Source organism: Parasteatoda tepidariorum, chromosome 6, assembly GCF_982258835.1.
Source record: "Parasteatoda tepidariorum strain Cologne lab strain chromosome 6, Ptep-v5.0, whole genome shotgun sequence".
NCBI lineage: Eukaryota > Metazoa > Arthropoda > Arachnida > Araneae > Theridiidae > Parasteatoda > Parasteatoda tepidariorum.
The window spans coordinates 94,978,370-95,000,196 of NC_141760.1; the positions used below are offsets into that span (position 1 = coordinate 94,978,370).

Genomic DNA, 21,827 nt, shown 5'->3' on the forward strand with positions numbered 1-21,827 from the left:
GACTAATTCCAAGTATTCGGCAATAATGAGTATTCTGCAATAACATTAACAGTTATCACCTTTTTTTCTTTTTTTTTTTAATCTTTTATGTAAAAATTCTCTATTGAGTTTTTTAAAAGGTAATTTTATTTGTCTCAAAAATCATGAAATTATTATTAAAACATTGCATCAATTGCACTAAATGAAATACTTCCAGCATTCTTATTATCTTGTTTTTCAAATGTATCTATACATTTTTTTCCTCTTTAATTTTACTCCATATGCAACTTCATTCAAAAAGCTTGCCATGTAGTGCTGCCATCTTGTGTGCTATGTATCTAAATATTTTTAAGTTTCAGAATTGCTTAGTTTTTCTCAATTCTTTCTACGTCCCAATTATATATTTGTTCAAGTAATACTTAATCTGAAACATTCTATATATTACTCTACTGATTTGTCATGTTGAAAATTTTTAATGAAATTTCCATGAATAAAATATGAATAATTTTATTTTATCCAAAACATAATAAATAAAAAATTACCCCATTAAATTCAAATTATATACATTTGTTAGTTTGTGTAGCTTGTTACAGAAATTTACTTAGGAATATAATGAGTGTTAAAAAAAGTTGATTTAACCAATGATTTAAAATTATTCTAGTAAATAATTTGCTATATCAGAACTATCAACCTAAGAAAATGTCATTTCTCAGGCCTCTTATCTATTCTAATGTATGTTTTTATGTAAGTCCTTAACATATGTGAAACAATCGTTTGTTTTGTTCATTTTTTGAACACATTTTCAAAGGGAGTTTGAGTGAGAAACTGCAATAGATTATATCCATAAAAATCAAGTTTTAACATGAAAAGTTGTGATTTGAAAGAAATTTCTTAACTGTTTGCACTGTAATGTGATTAAATATTAGCATTTACAGTATCGTTTTTTTGTTCAAAAAATATTATTTAAAATAAACTTACTTGATTTAAAAATACTATGTTTACAAAATGTTAACTTTTCCCTAATATTACCTCAAATTCTTCACTTGTAAAGAGTGATAAAATCTCTGGAAAGCCTGCAATAGTGAATACATTTTATTTTGCCATGAACAGTAGTCAAATGTTGCGTTTTTTCCAGAAAAGAATGCAAAATTTTGCTATATACCTGAAAATCAATCTTAAATCCTTATCTCTTGTAAGGCCTTGTACAAAGCCCCTTCAGTGCCTCACAATATCTGCCTTACTTTATCTAGCTAGATATTTGTTTTTACTATTTCTTCGCTAAAATGTTTTAAGCCTTAATCTTCAAAGACAATGCCATAAATCACGCATATTTTTATATTTTATTAATTTAAGCATTTATGAGGATCAGCAACATATGAATGATTTGTCACATTGAATATATAAATGATATGCATTGTGTATAATATGAAGTAGACTGTATCGTTTAGATTGTACATTGATTAAAGAAAAATTAATAAAATAAATAAACTATATACATGAAAAAATTTATTGTGGCTGCTGCATTAGTAGTAAACAATGAAAAGTATCTTATGAGAGAGCATGCACAGTTGAACTTGATCGGAGATCTTCAAGTAAAGATGCTTGATTCCCTGACAGCGATGGAAAGTGGAGTGGGGGTGCGAAAAGGATAAAACGTGTAGGCATACATTTTTGATATCTAGCAATGTGTTTATATAAAAGCAAAATTTAATCAAGGATTATTTACTTAAACTGTGAAAATAATATTTTAGAAAGCATTGTCAGAATGAACTTACATTATGCATACATATTTGTTGTCAACAAATAATAAAATTTACAGTAACTCAATCTACCATCAATTGGCATAAACAATGCTTTCAAGGGATCATTTCAAGTTATTCGTTTATTTCCTTTTTCATTCCAAAAAAAATTGGTTGGGGACAAAAGTTAATATTTTTAGAATATCCTACAAAATATACACATTATATAATTATCTTTGTAATTTAATTTCTTAAAAAGATGTTAGACTAATGTTTACATATGGGTCGCATGTGTGGGTCCTGCTTTATTTTAATACATTTTTCGGGATGTGTAAAACCTTTTGTAATTAATAAAGGACATTTTACTTTACTTAAATTAAAATTTATTTACACTATTTATGTGACGTGTGCCTATTTATTTTGACATTTTGTTATTTAATTCTTCTACTTTGCCTTAAGGCCAAGTGATATATTCCCTTTTACAAAAAAAGAAATAAGATATTGGTGTGGGGATCCTTTTTAAGCAAGGATGGCTTTGCATCCGTTCTTAGGTGAAGATAAATAAAGCGAATATTTAGGACAAGGCTCGCACTTTGAGATTCTCAGGGTTACTCTTATATTTTTTATTTAATATCTTTTCCAAGACTGGAATAGTGTTTGTTTAAAAGGACCTTTTTTCATAATTTTAATGAAGTCTTTCATTTTGTTTCTCAATGTTTGACCCTTTTTTTATTTTAAGTTATACAGTTTATGTTAAGTTTTAAGTTTATGAGACTCCACAGAAATGTGGGATGACACATAGCTTCACTGTCTCAGCTTTGCCTGCTCTAGCTATTGTGCTACTTTTAATGATGGCAATTTAATTTATTAGAGTATAAGTAGGAACCTAAAAAATTCTTTTTTAGCAATTTGTGGGCAATTTCATGATGTGTAAAGGACAACATAACAAAAAGAAAATTAATAGCATCCCTCCATTAACAAATTTCTTAAGTTATATTTATATATAAATTATTGTAGATGTAAAATCAAAATCTGTAATTTTTAAATATTTTGTAAAATAATAAAAAAAAAGTTTATTAAAGTTTTAATATAGTTTGTATCTGTAACATGCACAGAGCTTTTTCTCTATTTGCCACTTTCTATCTGTGATTTCATGTTTATTTTCCATTTCCTACTATCAATTCAAACTTTTTTTAAAATAAATTTAAAAAAATAATCATTCCATTATTGCTTGAAGGATAATTTCAAAATAAATGTGCTTTGTCCTTTTCTTTCATTTTAATGTCAGCCATATTTTATATTCTTATTCTAAATTAAACATTTATAATTTTCATCACTTTTTTCGAACATGCATAATAATGATAGACTATCAAAAGTTTACTTTGCATACTTTTTTTAAAAAAAATGCATTTCTGATCGATAATTACATTTCTAACAAACCATGTGTTTTACTTACTAAAATTTATTATTTTTTAATCTGTTAATGTTAAAATAAGATTTTAAAAATTAAAAGAAATTTTTTCTGTTTTATTTGATTTATTGCATTCTAACAAGTTTTTTTCTGCCATTACTTCAATTTTTAGAGTTTATAGGGTTCCTGTGGTACTTGATAAACTTTGAAAGTCCTTGAATTTTGTTGGAAAAAATCAAGACCCTGAAAAGTTTTTGATTTTCTCAGAATAATTGTCAAAATAATAATATCCTTCCTACTTCAAGGGAATTGATGGAAATTGTAATCACTCCTTTTTTCTCTTTTTTCTTTATTAAAGAATGATTCATAGTCAGATAAGTGGGAGTCTAGGAGTCTGATCTAAATTTAGAAAAGACCTTTATCCTTCAAAGCACAAATAGTGTGTGAGAAAGCCAATAGTGAAAAGAAAATATTGAACAAAATTATGTCTAATATTAGCCACTTTTAACCACATGCAGCATGCATTAATTTTGAAACATGTATGGTTTTTGAAACTTTTTTTATTTTATTTGCTAATGGGTGAAAATATGATTTATTCCGATTTGTCAAGAATGGAACGAGTTTACTAAAATTCCGATATATTTTCCTATTTACCAAAAATCTGGTAATTTCTGATAGATGCAATTTATAATTCTATCAAATATAAAATCGTAAAGAAACTCTTGACTGTGAAAGGGGAATACATAATTTTCCTCTCCTATGCTCTTCTCGCCAGATTATCAATCACCTTTTCTGTTTAGAAAGTTGGAATCTTTAGCAAATAATAATTCAGCCTCTATGTGATGTCTATCATCGAATTTTAAATATAATATATATAAATACATTAGCTTCATTTTTATGGCAGATTATCATTGCCACCATTAATACTTAACCACTTGTCATTTTAATAGTTTTTTTATTCAGATTTTTACAATTAATTTTATCTGCTAATAGGTGAATTTTAAATATAATATATATAAATACATTAGCTTCATTATTATAGCAGATTATCATTGCCACCATTAATACTTAACCACTTGTCATTTTAATAGTTTTTTTTATTCAGATTTTTACAATTAATTTTATCTGCTAATAGGTGAAATTTAGTTCTTCAGATTCTGTGAATTAAGAGTCAAATATTGTGATTCACATGAAAGTGATTTATAAATGACTCGTTGGAGTTTGCATGAAACTAACATTGCAATTTGCATTAAAGTTATTCCAGAATTGTACAAAACGCTACGCCTTTTAGTGTTTTCTAAATCATGTATCGTGATTCTCATTCAAGTTATTTTGCGAATGGCGCATTGGGTTTCATTTCAAAAGGATTTCAAATTTACGCAGTGCAACTAGTATAACTGAGATATAAGAATTACCTTTCGCGACTCTTATCATAATTTACTAATTACTTATAATTCTTAAAGTTGCTTACTTAATAACAAACTGCTATTTAAGATACATGTGTTGCATATCAATTTGCAAGTCATACATTGCGATACGTAATTTATGCAACCTTTAAGGCTTTCTTCACCTTTTAGAATCATTTTGATTCTCGTGTAACATATCATGATTACGCATACTGAATTGTATTCGTAAAATTTAACAAATCACGCTTTACTATTTTTAATCTATTTTAAAAATAATAAAGTTTGGTAAAACTTAGTTTGTTATCTGTAAAATATTGTACTACAAAAGATTTTATTATGTTCAGTAATATATTTTATTTCAAAATACATTATTGATATTCTGAGGTAGTAAAAAGATACTATGTTATTAAAATTGAAACAGATATTGTAAATTGATACATTTTGAACTTTTATCTAATTATGTACATTTTCTTCAAATTAAAATTTAGTTTAAGAAATTAAAAAGAAAAGTTCATATTTTAATAACCTTGCAATTCCATAATAAGTACTATCAATTATTTATCATTGTGTAATGTCATATTGTTTTGCAATTAATTCTAATATGCTTCATTAATTTTTTCTTAAAAATTTTTACTGGTGCCAATATTTAAAAGTTGGCTAGTATGCCAATGTCAATGGGAAATTTTTTGATTATCTTCGAACTGATTTAAACCAGCAATGTCAAATCATTTACATTGGTAGCTGTGAATTACCCATATTAAGAAATGTTACAACTCTTAAGAAATAAGAAATTGGTGCATTTAATATGTGCTTTTTCTTTGTCAATAAAGCATTATGCTTTAAAAATATACAATTTCTGGTTTAATGTAATTATAAAATCTTCTTACATGTATTATAGCATACTAACTGTACTGGGTAGGGCCTTGAAAAATTTGATTTTAGATCCTTGAAAGTCGTTAAAAATTCCTTGGTTGGTTTTTTTATTATTATTATTATTGAGTGGGCATCCTTGTTTATTATTTTTTTTAACAATTTAACGCAATGTAATTATGTTTTCTTTTTTAAATTTTTTTTTAACAATTTAATGCAATGTAATTAATTTGAATATTTTCCCCCTGTTTTCAATGATTTAATATTTTGTAATTTCAGATGCTTAAGTTAATATTTTAATTATAACCTTTTTTTCTGTAATATTTTTCTTTTTGCATGGTTCATGTTGAGAATTTATTTTAATGAATTTAAATGAAAAAAAAATTATCAACCGATCTACATTTTTTTTCCTTCATATTTTTGAAGAAATTTAATATAGTTTTACCTATTGTTTCACTGGGAAAACAATTTTAATTTTCTTTCTTAGAAAATTAACTCTCTTTAATGATATTTTATTGAAAATAGAGAATTTAATTTTTAAGGCAACAAAGTTATACAAAAGAAGAAGAAAAATTTCACCTTCCTTAAAGTACTTTAGTTAAGTTGAAACTTATACTACTTTTTAATTTATGCTGCATTTTTCAAAACAATAATTTTCTTCAAAAATATTTACAGTTATACAAAAGGGGAAAAAAATCATTGTAAGCCTGATTATTTAAAAAAAAAAAATTCTAGCATGCTATATTCATAACTTTAAACATTTAATATGAATAGTGAAGCAACAAATATAAAACATTATTAGTGTTTTTTTGACAGTTCAAATATTACAATTTCTGTTTTGTTTTTTTAATTTGATATTTATAGTAAAATTAATGCAATAATATCGTTGAGATTATTTTAATTGTACAAAGCTTTTATTTAAAATATAATTATTCAATCAACAAATTTTAAACATTATAAACTGACAAAATGTATTTTTAATCTTATTATACTATTGTTTCTTGATAGTTCTAAATTTAATATTTCGGTATTTTTATGTGATACTTATTTTAAAATTAATGCAATTACTTCGCTTGTTATTTTAGTTATACATAACAATACAAAACCTTATAAAAAATTTAAATATGATTATAATATCATCATTTATATTTAACTGATATCCTTTTGAGATGTAAGGTATATGCATTACCTAACACTATATAAGTGTTCCAAACTGATGTTAATTTTTCTATAAGAACCAAGTCCATTCAGGTTAACTACTGAGAATCATAATTAAAACATTGTTTTTCAAAAATAAGTATATCTTTTGTCTGTAAAAAAGAAAAGATATTGGAAATAACTATTATGAAAAATAATTCTTTTGTTAATTTATAATAAGTATTGTTAGTTAAAAAAAAATCCGTTGACCATGCACACAACTATCTGCATTATTATTGATCATTGTTTTCTAGGGCGCATACAGCCCTTACAGAAGTAAAATATGGAATCTAAACTAAAGGAAATCGAATTATTTTATTACATTTGTACTTACTACAATGTTTTAGATATCAATTATTAATAAAATCTAGCTAAGTAAATGCAATAAAAGTATTATTGAGATATAGAAATCTCAGAATAATTTTTTAATCTACATATTTGTCAAAATTAAAATTTTGTGACTAATTTTTTGCTCTTAAGTTTTATTAAACCTACAGGAGACTTTTACTTAGATATCTAATATTCATTTATGCTGTCTAGTTATACTTGCAATTTTATCAGATAATACGCAATATTGAATCAATCTAAGTGGTTAGATCTAATTAAATAATTATAAATCATTATTAATAATATGGTTTAATTAATAATATTTTTAATATATTATTTTTTTTAAAAAAAATAAGTAAAAATTAAGATTAAAAATATATCAGTTATAAGTTTTTGTTTAGTGAAATCATACAATAATATTTACTCAGAAACTTTTAAACAATATAAAATGGGAAATAACTTTCAGTGTCTGGAGTTACAGCTATATCGTTATGAGTATTATCAACAAGTCTAAAATAAAAAGTACTAATACAAAATATCTATGTTTTTATAAGAAGTTTCATTCGAAAATACACAACGCATTTGTTTATTTTTATCATAAAAACAACTACATACGCCAAATATTTCCGTTACGAAAGACGTGAAAAATATCCTTTCGAATTAAATACGAGAAAAACTTAAAACTGTTTAAAATACGAATTATTCAATATTATAAGAAAGCTTTGGAAAACAATAAAGAACGGCTACAAACTTCCAAAACGTTGAAGCAGAAAAAAATGGATAAGGGAAGAAAAAAAAAGTTCGAAGTTGATTGGGTTATGGAGTGGGAAAGAGAACATTCTAAAAACAACGAGTTAAAAACTACTTTTTCGCAGTAACAAAGAAGCCCGACCAAATAGGAGAAAACAGGCCTAGTCCAAACTCGGTACCTCATCAGCGAGGGGGTAAAAGATCAAATCTCTTATTAAATAAAAACCAGGAAAAATCAGAAATGCAAAAACCTAATGAAATAAGCGACTTTCTGTCAATGACAATGGAGGATGGGGAAAAGCGCAAAAAAAAGGGAAAAAAAATATGCTCCTTTTTATTTAATAAACCATTTTACAAAATCTCTGTTTAGTTTAGTTTAAAAAGGAAGCAATTGAATTTTGCTCAATCAAATTATGAGTTCTTGAAGCAAACAAAAATGAGCGCTGAAATGCTTTTCCGAGTGGTGGAGGGTGAGGACGAAGCGCATAAACAAAGAACGACGGAACATTTATCAAATTTGATAACGCTAATTTAGAAGATTATTACTCATTTAATAAGAGAATTTGGAGAAATATGACAATAAACGGTTTAGAATGGGACCTCATCTGTACGAATTATTTTCGAATGAAAGAGAGATTTTCAAAAGAAAATTTAATAATATGTACGCATACAAGTAATTTATCAACAAAAATTGCTGTTTGCTGAAAGAGAAAGCATATTAAAAAAATGAAAACAAAGAAATACTTTTGACTGTATTTGTAAATCTAATCATCAAATTCTAAAGGCGTTGAACGAATTTTAAAAATTAAAAAGAACTGCAATTTGATTTTAGACGTTTTGTCAGTGCTACTTTTCTTTTGAATTTACTTCGAGCCTATCTTAAATGTTTAAATTATTTCATTGAAGTGTTGTAAGCAAGTAAATTATCGGCATCCAAAACAATTATTATTTGATATCACAAATAGATAAACGAAAGAATAAAGATATTGAGAATTCGTTTTAACTACTTTAAACAATAGCTGATGGAACACTCTCTCTCCCCTCCCCCCAAAAAAATAAAGCTATCGCAAACACAATTAAAAGATTTTGCTCAGTTCTACATTTTTAGAAAATAGTTATTATAAACCATTCAAGGTACTTAACTATATGTACGAGTATTTTATTTGCGTTTATTTTCCGCAAAATCGAAGAGTATTTCTTTACCTAAATAGGCAACATTTAGGTCATGTAAATGCGTTGGATGTATTGTTGCTTTTGAAAAATATGTAAATACACTATATAGACTAAAAACAAAATTACTGATTTTTAATTAGAAACTTAATGCTCCTAGAAAACTACATTTTCTTTCGTTTATCTTCCCCCTGCCAAATTCATTTATTCCTAGCATAATTTTTCCTTTTCGATATTAAATATTTTGGAACTTTAAAACGTGAGGTTTAATACAAATTGTGTTAACATTAACGTCACTATAATTTCAGATTTGTGAGAAGTAATTTAACTAGATTTGATATGTGTTAAATATAAATTTGATATATATATTTCAAAAGAAACTCAAAATTATACGAGGTTTTCTACGAATATTATTTTGTATTATTAGACAAAATTAAATAACAAATGATAATACAATAAACGTTCATACACCGAAGTATGATTGTATAAGGAAATAAAGCAATAGAAAGAAAAGATACTTTTATGGGGGATGATCCCCAACGATGCCGGCGTCATTTTTAATAAATCTTGTGTCATAGTACAAAATGGAATTTGTGAAAAACCCTTATCATTTCGAGCTTACTTTTAAGAAGCACAAAAACTACTTCGAATTTTTTTTAATTTTTAAGATATTCAAATCGGCCTTTATTAGTTGTTAAATGCGATTCGCTACATAATTAAGAAAAAACACACCCATTACTCATATCTTACGCAGTTTTAAACAAATTTTTCTCAAAAGAAATAATTTTGTAATTAATTTTAAATTGCTCCAAAAATTTTGTTTATTTTTATTGAATGTTTTTAGTAGTTTTTAAAATTATTTTCTTAAAAGGTCTCCTGGTTTCTGTATATTTTAGAAAATTTAGTAAGTTTCCTTAAAAAATTCCTAATTGAAATAGAATTTTTGCGTAGATTATTGCTTTTTTGAATATTTAAATAAGTGTTTCTAATATGTACATAACGAAGGGAGCCGCATTCATAAAAATCAGTTTAAAACTTTTTTTGTTCTAAAATGTTAAGTTTATTTTTATTCCGAACTCCTTTTTTAAATTAATTAAAATAATCTTTTAACTATCTTTGATGAATTAAATGCCTATTACTGTTCAAAATTATGAGTAAACATAATACAAAACATTTATAGTTCATTTAATGTTAATCATAATTGGAAAATATTGCAGTTTTTTTAATTTAATGACTAAAATTCCCTATGTGTAAAATATTCGGTACACTTAGCGAAAATTATCATAAAATTTATATTTCGTACTATCTACTGGATTTTTTTCTGATATGCACATTCAAAGTTGACAGCATTGAATGTTTTATTTTATCATATAACCGTCGTAACAGCCTACCCAATTTTATGGGTTTACGACTACTAATGTTCAACTCCGTAGTCTTGTAATTTTGAACCCAATCCAGAAGACAAGGAAGCTCCTGGATCGAGTATTGGGAGAAATTTGCCTTCGTGGAGGACTTTTTGAGGGAGCTAACCCGCATTTCCGTTACATCCTCGAGTACCTCCCACGGTTAGTCTGACGGCAAGGGGACTTTAACCCATGATCCGCCTACCACTGAGGATATTTCACGTCAGCACTGTGGTCGATGCAAGCCGGATGCGGAATTCGTATCGACTGGGATTCGAACCTGGTTCGAAGCATTGGAAGGCGAACGCTCTATCCCTTGAGCCATCGTTGAATCCTGAATGTTGACAATATATTACATTCAATGTTGACAGCATTGAATGTAATATATTCGAAATCGATAAGTGGAGGATTTGTTCCATTTTTTTTTATATAATCGGACAAAATTTAAACTAGAAAATAATCAAAAAAATTGCCGTCTAACAGTGAATTGAATAAAAAATAATCTTGGTTTGTTTTCTTCGATTATTGTTGTAAAACTTAACGTTTTTACTCAAATTAATCTCCTACTCACGTAATCAACTTCATCGCTTTTCGCATAGGGAAGCCTACACCCCTCAAAAGCCCCATTACAAATTGATGACCTTCTCCGGAGAGTGGTTCGCTTCCGGTAGACGGGTGCGACCACGTAATTTGATTGGCGTGATTTTTGGCGAGTCATTACGAGCGGGATGGAAAACTGCCACTTCACTTGGTCGCCTAGTTATCTATCACTGTCTTCCTTTTTGGGGGGTGGTAGGTGGGATATTCCCTCGTAAAAGCTATTTGTTGGGGGAGGAGGGGAGAGAGTGATGGATGTCCGCGAAGGAAATCATAGGTGTTGCGGAAAAGATGCTTTTACAGACGGTGATCGCTGTTGATGTGGTCGCCGATTCCCGAGAGCCGGAGAAAGAGATTTTCGGGAGCGAACGAGTCTCCCGGGAAATCTGGGAATGTCACTGAAGGTGATGCCTCGGACGTCATAGATGATGTCGATTCCCCGGCTGGGGTTTTGTATGTCGTTCCATTTTCATAATGGACTGTGAAACACCACTTTTTGGGTTATCGACGGGGAAAGTGGACTATGATTCGATATTAGATTTCGTTTTTAGCCGCACACTTATTTGTCTGACCACGTGATGAAATAGTGGACTGCGGTAAATGGATGAACGTATATCGCAGATTTACATGGTGCGTAGCGTTTTTGAAAAGTGCTTAAAGGTGCTTATTTTCGTTTTTTAAAAGCCTTTAAAGGTGCTTTTTTTCATTGAGTATTTTTAAAAAGTGCTTAATTTTCCCTTTTCGAAAATAACTTTTTTTTCTTTACCATGTCGATTTTCGTCACGTAGTATCCAAAAGCGTGCTTTTTCCATTGTTCTGTTCAACGTTTTCAGAATTCATTCAACCACTGACTATTCGAAAATGAATTTTTTTTTTCTTTACCATGTCGATTTTTGTCACGTAGTATCCAAAAGCGTGCTTTTTCCATTGTTCTATTCAACGTTTTCAGAATTCATTCAACCACTGACTATTCGAAAATGAATTTTTTTTCTTTACCATGTCGATTTTCGTCACGTAGTATCCAAAAGCGTGCTTTTTCCATTGTTCTATTCAACGTTTTCAGAATTCATTCAACCACTGACTATTCGAAAATGAATTTTTTTTCTTTACCATGTCGATTTTCGTCACGTAGTATCCAAAAGCGTGCTTTTTCCATTGTTCTATTCAACGTTTTCAGAATTCATTCAACCACTGACTATTCGAAAATGAATTTTTTTTCTTTACCATGTCGATTTTCGTCACGTAGTATCCAAAAGCGTGCTTTTTCCATTGTTCTATTCAACGTTTTCAGAATTCATTCAACCACTGACTATTCGAAAATGAATTATTTTTCTTTACCATGTCGATTTTCGTCACGTAGTATCCAAAAGCGTGCTTTTTCCATTGTTCTATTCAACGTTTTCAGAATTCATTCAACCACTGACTATTCGAAAATGAATTTTTTTTCTTTACCATGTCGATTTTCGTCACGTAGTATCCAAAAGCGTGCTTTTTCCATTGTTCTATTCAACGTTTTCAGAATTCATTCAACCACTGACTATTTCGGCGTACCTTAGGTCCATAGCATATGAAAGCTCCAATCAGCATGTGCGTCTACTGGGCTGGGATCGGTGAGATTCTTGCACTCTCGTGTGCAACTCTGCTGCATCTTGCAAGATATTCTCCACTTCAGGCTTCATTTTCCACCCTCTGAAATCGAACCGAAAAATCTCTCCATCTTTTTATGGTGGCTAATATAATCAAGAAAATAGTTATTTGTCAGAAACCAGTTGTTTTATCATGATCACGTACAGCCTTTGAAAATTAGTTAGCATTTTGTTAATGTATGTAGTGCTTAAAAATATTTTTAAGTGCTTATTTTTTGTTGAAAGATTTGGCTACTCACCCTGATTTAAATCGTCCTAAAATACTAAATTATATGTATCTTATCGATTTTTTTAAACTTTGCTTTGATAGAGGACAATTGTTTACAATTGTTCGTTTGTAATTTCGTTCATTATGTCTACTTATATACACGAGTACAAATAATCAAATCAATAAAAGAATCTATTACTTGATTACAAGTCCCTATTACAAGTAATAACATTCCGATTGTGAATAATTACTTTTTTTTTTGCAGCTCTGTTGCATACTTTATCTATAAATGTTTTAATAATATTTCTCTATGAAAACTAATTTTTCAAGCAATTCGCTTTTTGTAACGCGTTCATTTTGGAAAATGTACTGTCATGTACTGTTTGTCTACGATAGGTACTCTGTCCGCCACAAAGTCTGCGGCAGTCTGGTGCTATGGAAACAAGAAGAGAGCATTTTAGGCAGGGTGGCTTCGATGAAGAGGTCTCCTTTTCTTTCGCCTTCGATGATAGGGGGAGTATACCAGATTGGCTGACTCAGCCACCAGTAGGAGACTTATTTAATCTGATTCAAGAACTTTTTTAAGATTCGCATGAATATTTCTTCCTTACTTAAAATAATTCTCTCGATTCAATCAGTTGTTATTTTTTAAATACAAAGGAAAAAAAAGTGAACAAATTCTGACATTAAGGGTAGTACAGGTTTTTTTAATATTACTTTTTAATTTTACGATATTTATTATGAATGTTCATTGATTGTTAGATGGTTTAATTTTTTAAACTTGCGCATTTTTTAAAGCAGTTAATTTCTTTTATTACTTGAATTTTCTGGAAAAAGTGAAGAGCTTAAACTTAATAACTCTGATTTTAAAAGGAGATAAAACTTTTGCTGAAAATAAAAATAGTTCACGTTATCTGTGCCGGAGAAATATTAAATATCTTTGTTTTGATTATTAATTTTTAAATATTTTATTTATTTATTTATTTATTTATTTATTTTTTTTTTTTTGAAACTGAAAGCAAGTGACCGCAACTAGGATGAAATCTAAAACTATCAACGATGATTTTTATCAGCACCCATCAAACCATCTGAAATTATCTGAAGTTTTTTTTGCTTAAATTACGTTTTCTTATTCATATTTTATTGTAACCTGTACAGTTTTTTTTCACTATTTATTAAAAACAGTTTTTATTAGCAAATTTATTTTTTTCTTAATAACCAATTTACTATGTATGATAAATTTATAGATGAGCTATTTATTAATAAAACATTGAGCTGCTTTAAACAATTTTATACAATTTCCATACATACATATAAATTTTTTTAATTTTTTTTCTAAAACAGAAGCTTTTGAAAAAGAGAAAAGATTAAAAAAAAAAAAGGAATCACACGCTCTAAACGATGTTTCAGGCGCGAATGCTCATTTCTCTTAACTCTAGGGCTAATACAATAGATCGAAGAGAGAAGTCTCCTTTTCTCCCACCGAAACCAGTCTTAAAGAGGGACCCCGCACCCCTACTTGAAATAATCTTAGAGGAGTAATTTAGGTAGAGAGAACCATTCCCCCATCCCTCGTTGCAAAGAACATCGTCACGTGATTCCTGGACGATTTTCCCTCCAGTAAACCCTCTCCCCATTCTTTTCCTATGGAGGTGAATTGATGAGCTGTGTTTTTAAGTATAAAATTTAAAAAAAATGGTGGTATACTGCTGTGCATTTGGATGCAACGAAAAATTCATTAAAGGAGGACCTTTTACATTTCACAAGAAAGATTTTTATTCTTTTATATTCACATATAAACATTTATTTTCTATTTATATGTTAGCACGTCAAGTTATGGAATGAATTTAATTTGTTTTTAACTAGCAAAATAGCAATTAATTTCTTATATTTTTATTTAAATTAATAGATTATAATGTAGTTAACATTGATAGGCATTTTCATTACAATTAAATTTCATATTGATACAAATATTCTGATATTTTTACTCCTTTTCTGATAAAGCGCGTGCATCGGATTTGGCGCATTTCTCTCACGCCAATGTTTGCAAACAGATCGCTTTAATTTTCGCTCTGCAACTTTTATTGATGCATTAAAATAATTTTTTGTAATAATTTCAAGCGAATTTAATTATATATATTAAATGATTTAATTATATATTTAATACATTTCATGCAAAAAATAATTTTTTGGATCAAAATTAAAATTATCTTTTAGAAATTCCGTTATTAAATAAAATTTATAAGCCGAAGAATATATTTCTTATTATTTTATTATGTAGGAAAAATTGTTTGGATATTCATATTTACTTAGGAAGCTTTATATTTATTACTGTACATTTATTATTGAAGAAAATATTAACTAGGTTATTATAGGTTCTATTATTAATAATAGGTCCTATTATTAAATAATTGTTTTAGGATTATAAAAGGTGTGGCTATTTATTATTATCATTATATGTATTTAATTTTGATTTCGAGAAATAAAAAGGGAATCATTCTTTTTTTGAATATCAATTAATTTTTTTAATGTAAAATTACAAGTAGCTGTCGAGAGCTATCAATGTTTCAAACAACTGGTAGACAGTATGTTCTTATATGGAATTTCGCAATACTTTTTTTTAAAAATAAGATAAAGGGACAAATAACAAAACAAAAATTTGGTATTTTAATTTAAATACTTTCATCATGTTATGTTAACTCACTAAAATTTTAATTGTATGCATTGGTTGAAATAAATTATTATCGCTGATAACACTGATAACATATTTTATAATTCATGTCAGAATGTAATATAAAAAAGACATGATGTATTTTTAAAAATTAAATGTATTTCCTAACTTTGCAAATTACATTTTATTTCTTTTTCCTTATTAAAATTTACAGATTATAAAGTAATGACTTAGGAAATATTTTGCATATTAAGCCAGATTGTTGTATCAAATGGATAAGATGATTTTCTTTAAACAAAGATTGACAATGAAAATATATTTCTTAGTTCAAGCCGTAATGTAATAATATAAAACAGAATGATAATGTATTTTTTTAACTATTTAAAATAGAATATTGATATCCAATTATTTTCTTGCTGTTCTTTAAATTCTATTGAAGGATTTAGTTACTTTTTTTATTTTACTCTTATGACGCTTTGACAAAAATAATTAATACCTATAATCATTTGCAATTAGTTCTTTATATTTTAAATGCTTTCAAATGTATTTTCGATTCAAAAAATCATTATTTTTATTTCATTGTCTGGCAAAGTCATACTTAAATAATATGTTATAAGCTTTTTATGATTAAGAAATTAAAAGTAAATAATTAAATGTAGCACACATACTATAATGTATTTTTATTTGAAAGCTTATCTTTTACAATCACGAATAAAATTGGGAAAGCATTCAAAATAAAATAAAAGTGAGAAAAAATCTTTAGTACTCTTGAAAATATTCCTGTACGATGCGACCGCCAGCTATGAATTTTTCGCCAAAATGGAAACCCCCATCTTGGAACAAGTTTTCAGAGCCCAAACAATAGACTAGCTCTCTCTACCCTAATATCTCCTCTAAGGAAATAATCATACCTCGTTACCATAGTCCCCGACACCCCTCCAGACGAATGGCGGACAGAGTACCTATCGTAGACAAACAGTACTCAGATTTATGACCATTGTTTTATTTATTGGAATGTTTACTGTTGAATATTTATTGCATACTGTGGTCTACATTAGTCTGTACCAATGCCATTGTAGGCAAATCATTTTTTTAAATATCTAACTGCATTTACTTTCAATTGATAAGGTATTATTGCCTTGTTGATGATTATGTGTGGCATGGTGAGGCGATCATTACATTTATTCCTTAATTTTCTCAGCTAAATATATCTTTAAAATGCTAATATCTTTTAAATGCTCACACTACTTTATGAAAAAAGTAATTCTTCGTACTGCAAAAGTCATGAAAAAAATTTATGTTTATAATACACATAGATACGAATGTTATTAGTGTACATATTGATGATGGATGCATATTTATTATGGTTTTCAGAAATAACACCATTTTTATCAATGCAAAATTTAAAATTGCCAATAATCCCGAAATTCGTAGGTGCGACATAGCCACATCTGGCTCTTGCACCAAAACCTTCAAACATACTAACTGAAATTATTTATTTGTGATAATAAAAGCGTATTCTTAAACTCTGTAGGCACATTTTATTATCACATGAACTTACCTGTTTCGTCTCTAATAATTTTAATTACATTAATGAAACTGCTAGAACGCTTTCATTTTTGTTTAAAACTGTACCGAACCTGTTCCAATTGATCATAACTACACTAAAAAGTGATCAAAACTCTCATTCTCTTCTAATTTGGGAAAAAAAAAATCAACAAGTTGTATTACTAAAAGGAGAAATTGTAATTTGTTTCATCAAAAAATTATTAATTGTGCAGCATAAAATTATAATTCAATAAAAATAATTAGCTTCTTGTTTTAAATATACGAATGCAATTATTGTTTGAAACATTTTTCCAAAATAAGAAAGCCATTGATCCGAAACTGCTTCTCCAAATTCAATGAACCAAAAATCTATTTTAGACATCTCGAAAAATTCTTGGCAACGTAACTAAAAATTTTATGAATATTTTCTAAATATTTTTACTCATATAAGTTTACAGTACACTGTTGTAGCATGAGGAGATAATAGTAGTAATAATGCTATAAAGTTTTTTTTTTCAAAGGGATGGTTTATTTATTGGGTTAAGTCTACAAGTTAAATTATGAATACTAAACACAACCTTTACCTCAAGTAAGAAAACAATTTCAAGTGTCGTTCAAGTACACTTTTCTTCAAATAAAACGACTGTCAAAGAATTATTCTCTTTGTGTATGTACCATTTTTCTCCTTACACGGCTTTAGTGGATTTTTATAATCCAAATATTTTATAAAAACATCCTGGTCTCTCAGGTTGTCCGCAGTTATGTTTAAGGAACACAAGCGCTCCCCAAATAGACAGGCTCTTGGGAGTTCACCAACTCGAAGTGACAGAGACTGTCCTTTTGATACATTTCCTTTTATTGTTTTATACTTTGCTTTAAAGAAAATACTGGATGGTCTCTCTATTTTGTGGCTTTGTGTTTCATGGATCTATTTGGAATTGCTTCCGGAGTATGTATACGCAAAGTTTTAGAAACTTTTTTTTTTTTTTTCGAAGTAAAACTCTTGATTATTGCGGAATCATATCGAATTAGATACAATCCAAATAATGAACATTCGAGTTTTTGACGGAATTCTTAAAAGAAAAAAGTTTGATTAGTAATTTAAAGTTTAGTGACTGCTGAAACAATGTTAAAAGTTTCGCATTGTTTTTAAAAATAAATTAAGCAATCATATGATACCGAATGCTTAAGTTTTGTGAATGGAGACATAAAAGTGATTATAGAAACAAAATACCCTCAAAGTAACATCTGTTGACCACAACACGATCTCGACAGCGTTCACAGTAGTTATTTAAAATCGTAGCTGGTTTAATAGTGTAGAAATATAGAATTCAAATTTTGAACTCAAATGAATTTTCAAATTAAATTTTCATTCCCCAAAATTTTTTGAACTTGAATATCATTAACATAGTTTCCTCTGTACGTAGAAAATTTAAATAAAAAAATAGAATTATATTTTAAACAAAAAAAACTTAAAAGCAGAAATTTATCAATTCAATTAATCAAAAATTAAAATATTGACCGTGGAACATCATTTACTAAGTCATACAGTGTGTAAAGAAATTATAAATACACATATGAATTGCTGAAATTTTAGTTAAAATCTACGAGAAATAACTATTTTTTTTTTGTTTACTTAAAAAACTGCTTAAATTACATCCAAAAAAAATTTTTTTTTATTTATAAAGAGAAAAATTTTAATTATTCAAATTTTCTCACACCGTTTTATTGTAAAGAGAATATAAATACACTAAGAAGAAAAGCACTCAGTAATAGTTATATGCAATTTTTTTTTTTTGCGTCACAAGCTTCTGGAGTGAAAGTTGACAGCAAGAATCAAACATTCGGTTGTTCCACCAACAAAAATTGACCATTGAGTTAAAATGTCGAGAAATAATGACCTTAGTCAAAAAGAGGTGAGACAAATATTGTTTTTTCTTGGCTATTAGAAATCTTAAAGAAATATTGCTGAATTAATTGGTAGATCTGTCGGTGCTGTGTGTGTGCAAGAAAACGAATTAATTTCAGCAAGATTAAAAAGAACAGGCTTGAAATCTGTACTAACTGATCCACACACAAAAAAAAGTGGTTCACTTAGCTGGTGTAAAAAATATGTCTATTAGGCAAATTTCTCGAACAATGCATTATAATGTATCTTATACAACTAATGTCAAAACTCTGGGGTAAAATGAGAGTGTAAGTTAATCATTCCCTATTCGTTTCTTTTTAGATACCTCCCAATTGGGTATAATATAGCCTACGTCACAGGTTGTGTTGTTCCTACTAAATTTAACGCATGAACGGCATTTTCTGAGAGCTTAACTTCAAGCCACAAATAAACAAACGAAGTGTTCGATCGTTTAAATAGCTGCTCGCCAGATTTTATTGCATTATAAAGAAAAGTTATTGAAACTAAATACAACTAAATAAACAACAACAACTAAAACAAATAACAACAACTACTAATAACAATAACTAAATAAACAACAACGAAATTCCATTCGTTTAGCATTGCGTCATATGTTGTTCCTACTAAATCGAAGTAGTTGTGTTTTTTTCATATTATACCCAATTAAAGAATTAAATGCCGCTCAATAAAACAAATTTCATTTAACCTGACTCTGTCAACGAAGCGCGTGATTTAGATACATTTCGATGAGCTTAAACCTCAGTGTTTATCTTTGCATTAAATCCACTATTAAAGATTAAAAAAATATATATATTATTTGTGTGAAACAATTAAATTATTTGTTTGAATTATTTTCAAGCTACAAGACTTATTACCTTTCTTGCTGCAATATTTGTTAAAAATACAAATGTTTCGATAAACCATTTTAAAAGCCACAAATGTTTATGTTGAAAACCAATCTTGAATTCAAGTTAAATCGAAGTTTAATGTGCAAACTCCTCCTTCCCGTACTTTTGCTATAGGTTCAATATTTATAAATGTTACAATTTAAACTTAACTCAACATCTTAGTAGAGTTGCGATAAATTTTAACTCTATTATTGTATAAAGTAGTCGCTTCTGAGCTACCATACCATTTTTAAATTCTACTGTGGGCTACCAACCAAAAGAACTATCATTTTAAAAAAAAAAGAGAAATGTTAGATTTATTTGCTCAGTAGAGAAATCTTGGTTTGTCTACTGGACCATTGTTACGATCTACTTCGGAGAGCTACTAGCAGCTCGTGATCGATTGTTTAGCGATTATTTGGATATGCCAATATTATCCGCAAGCTATGTATATATCATCACGTAAAACAATTTTTTAACTGCATTCATCAGAGAAAAATAAAGGTAAATTGTCTCATTAGTCCTACTATTACTCATGTAGAATGTCACAATTTAAAACTAAATTACACAGTAAAAAAGTTGATAAAATTAGTTAATATATAGTAGTTGTATTCTTGAAACATGTAATGAAAAACCAGAATAGAATTCTAACTTTTTCTTCCCCGTTTATTGCTAGAAACCTCCAGTTGTAAACCAATACAACAGAGCCGAGGCAGCTGATGAAATGTATCCTGTGGTTTTCATCATGTTCCTTTTTATTGGCCTGCTTCTAACTCTCTCGATCCTCGGAATCAGTGTGGCTCTTTGGAACATGGATCCTGGTCGTGATTCGCTGATATACAGGATGACGAGTCAGCGAATGAAGAGAGATTAAACATAAGAACAATTTTCAAATTAATTAACTAGAATTGTAATTAGTGTTCCGATTTATACTCATAGATTCTGCCATTTGGCGTTTTTCAGATGATCTGAAGTTTTGCAAAGGTTGTGTTGATTCTAAAATTACAAAATTGATGTTAGATGATCATTGGAACTTTTTTAAGTCAGGGAAAGCTTGTTATACTCTAGAAAAACATTTATTCAAGGTTTAATTTGTTTATTTCATGAAACATTGTATTTAGGAAATTGTATCTTAAATAATTTCAAAATTTACTCTGCCATTCATTATAAATTTTCATTATTGTTCTTTAACTTAGCTACAGAACAATTCTAGTCTTGTTATTTATTATTATGTTAGTATGCGTGATATTAGTATAATTCATTATAAAGATGTGCTTGGTAGTTTCAGTAATTATATTGTAAATCCTCAAACGTAGTTTTGCCTTTTTTTTATGAAATAATTTGTATTCATGCAGTTAAATGTGACTTCTGTCTTTACAGTATTTAATAGTAATTATAAAATTTATTAATTTAATATTTGATTGTTGTTCATAAATAGAATACTATCCAGTTGTTTAAATGGTATCTATGCATTCCAAAGTCATCATTGTATTAGAATTTATTCATTCATTAAGAAATTGCCACAATGTTATTCTGTATTTTTTGTATGTAAATATTTGAACTGTGGTTATTTATTGTCTGTTTTATAATCAAGAGAATAAAGTCAAACAATTAAGAAATATCTTTTGTTTTTTCTCATAACAAAACGTTTTGATTAACTTATTTTCGTGTGTGAAAAGGCAGGAAACTTATTACAGAAAAAACGACTGATTAACGATGAGTAGCGTTTTTAAAAAGTGCTTAAAGGTGCTTATTTTTGTTTTTTAAAAACAATTAAAAGTGCTTTTTCCATTAGATCTTAGTAAAAAAGAGATTAATTTTCTTTTCCAAAAGGAGAATTTTTTCCTTTACCTGGCGATAAATTGCAGAAAAATCATAATTTTTCACGATCCGTTCAACGTTTTCACAGTTCATTCAAACACAATCCGTGACGATGCGCTTCCATCTATAATGTTCGAATAGGTCATTCTACGAGGGTTGCTATTTATATTTCTGGCCTTGGCAATAGTAAGTGTTGCTAGGCGACCGCAGACGATTTTAATCGAAAGTTTGATATTTTTAAACATAAATTCAGCAGACGATTTACCATTATAGCTTCATTTGTGTTGT

At 28.2% G+C, this 21,827-nt stretch overlaps 1 protein-coding gene across 1 annotated transcript in view; it reads left to right on the forward strand.

Moving 5' to 3' along the window:
- The window catches only part of ATP6AP2 (ATPase H(+)-transporting accessory protein 2), a 34,000-nt gene extending 12,663 nt beyond the window's left edge, over positions 1 to 21,337 (forward strand). The window contains exon 8 of the mRNA XM_016075498.3: positions 20,395 to 21,337. Within this exon, the coding sequence (XP_015930984.3) occupies positions 20,395 to 20,592 (198 nt within the window). The 3' untranslated portion in view covers positions 20,593 to 21,337. The remainder of the gene's footprint in view (positions 1 to 20,394) is intronic.
- Positions 21,338 to 21,827: the final 490 nt, after the last annotated feature.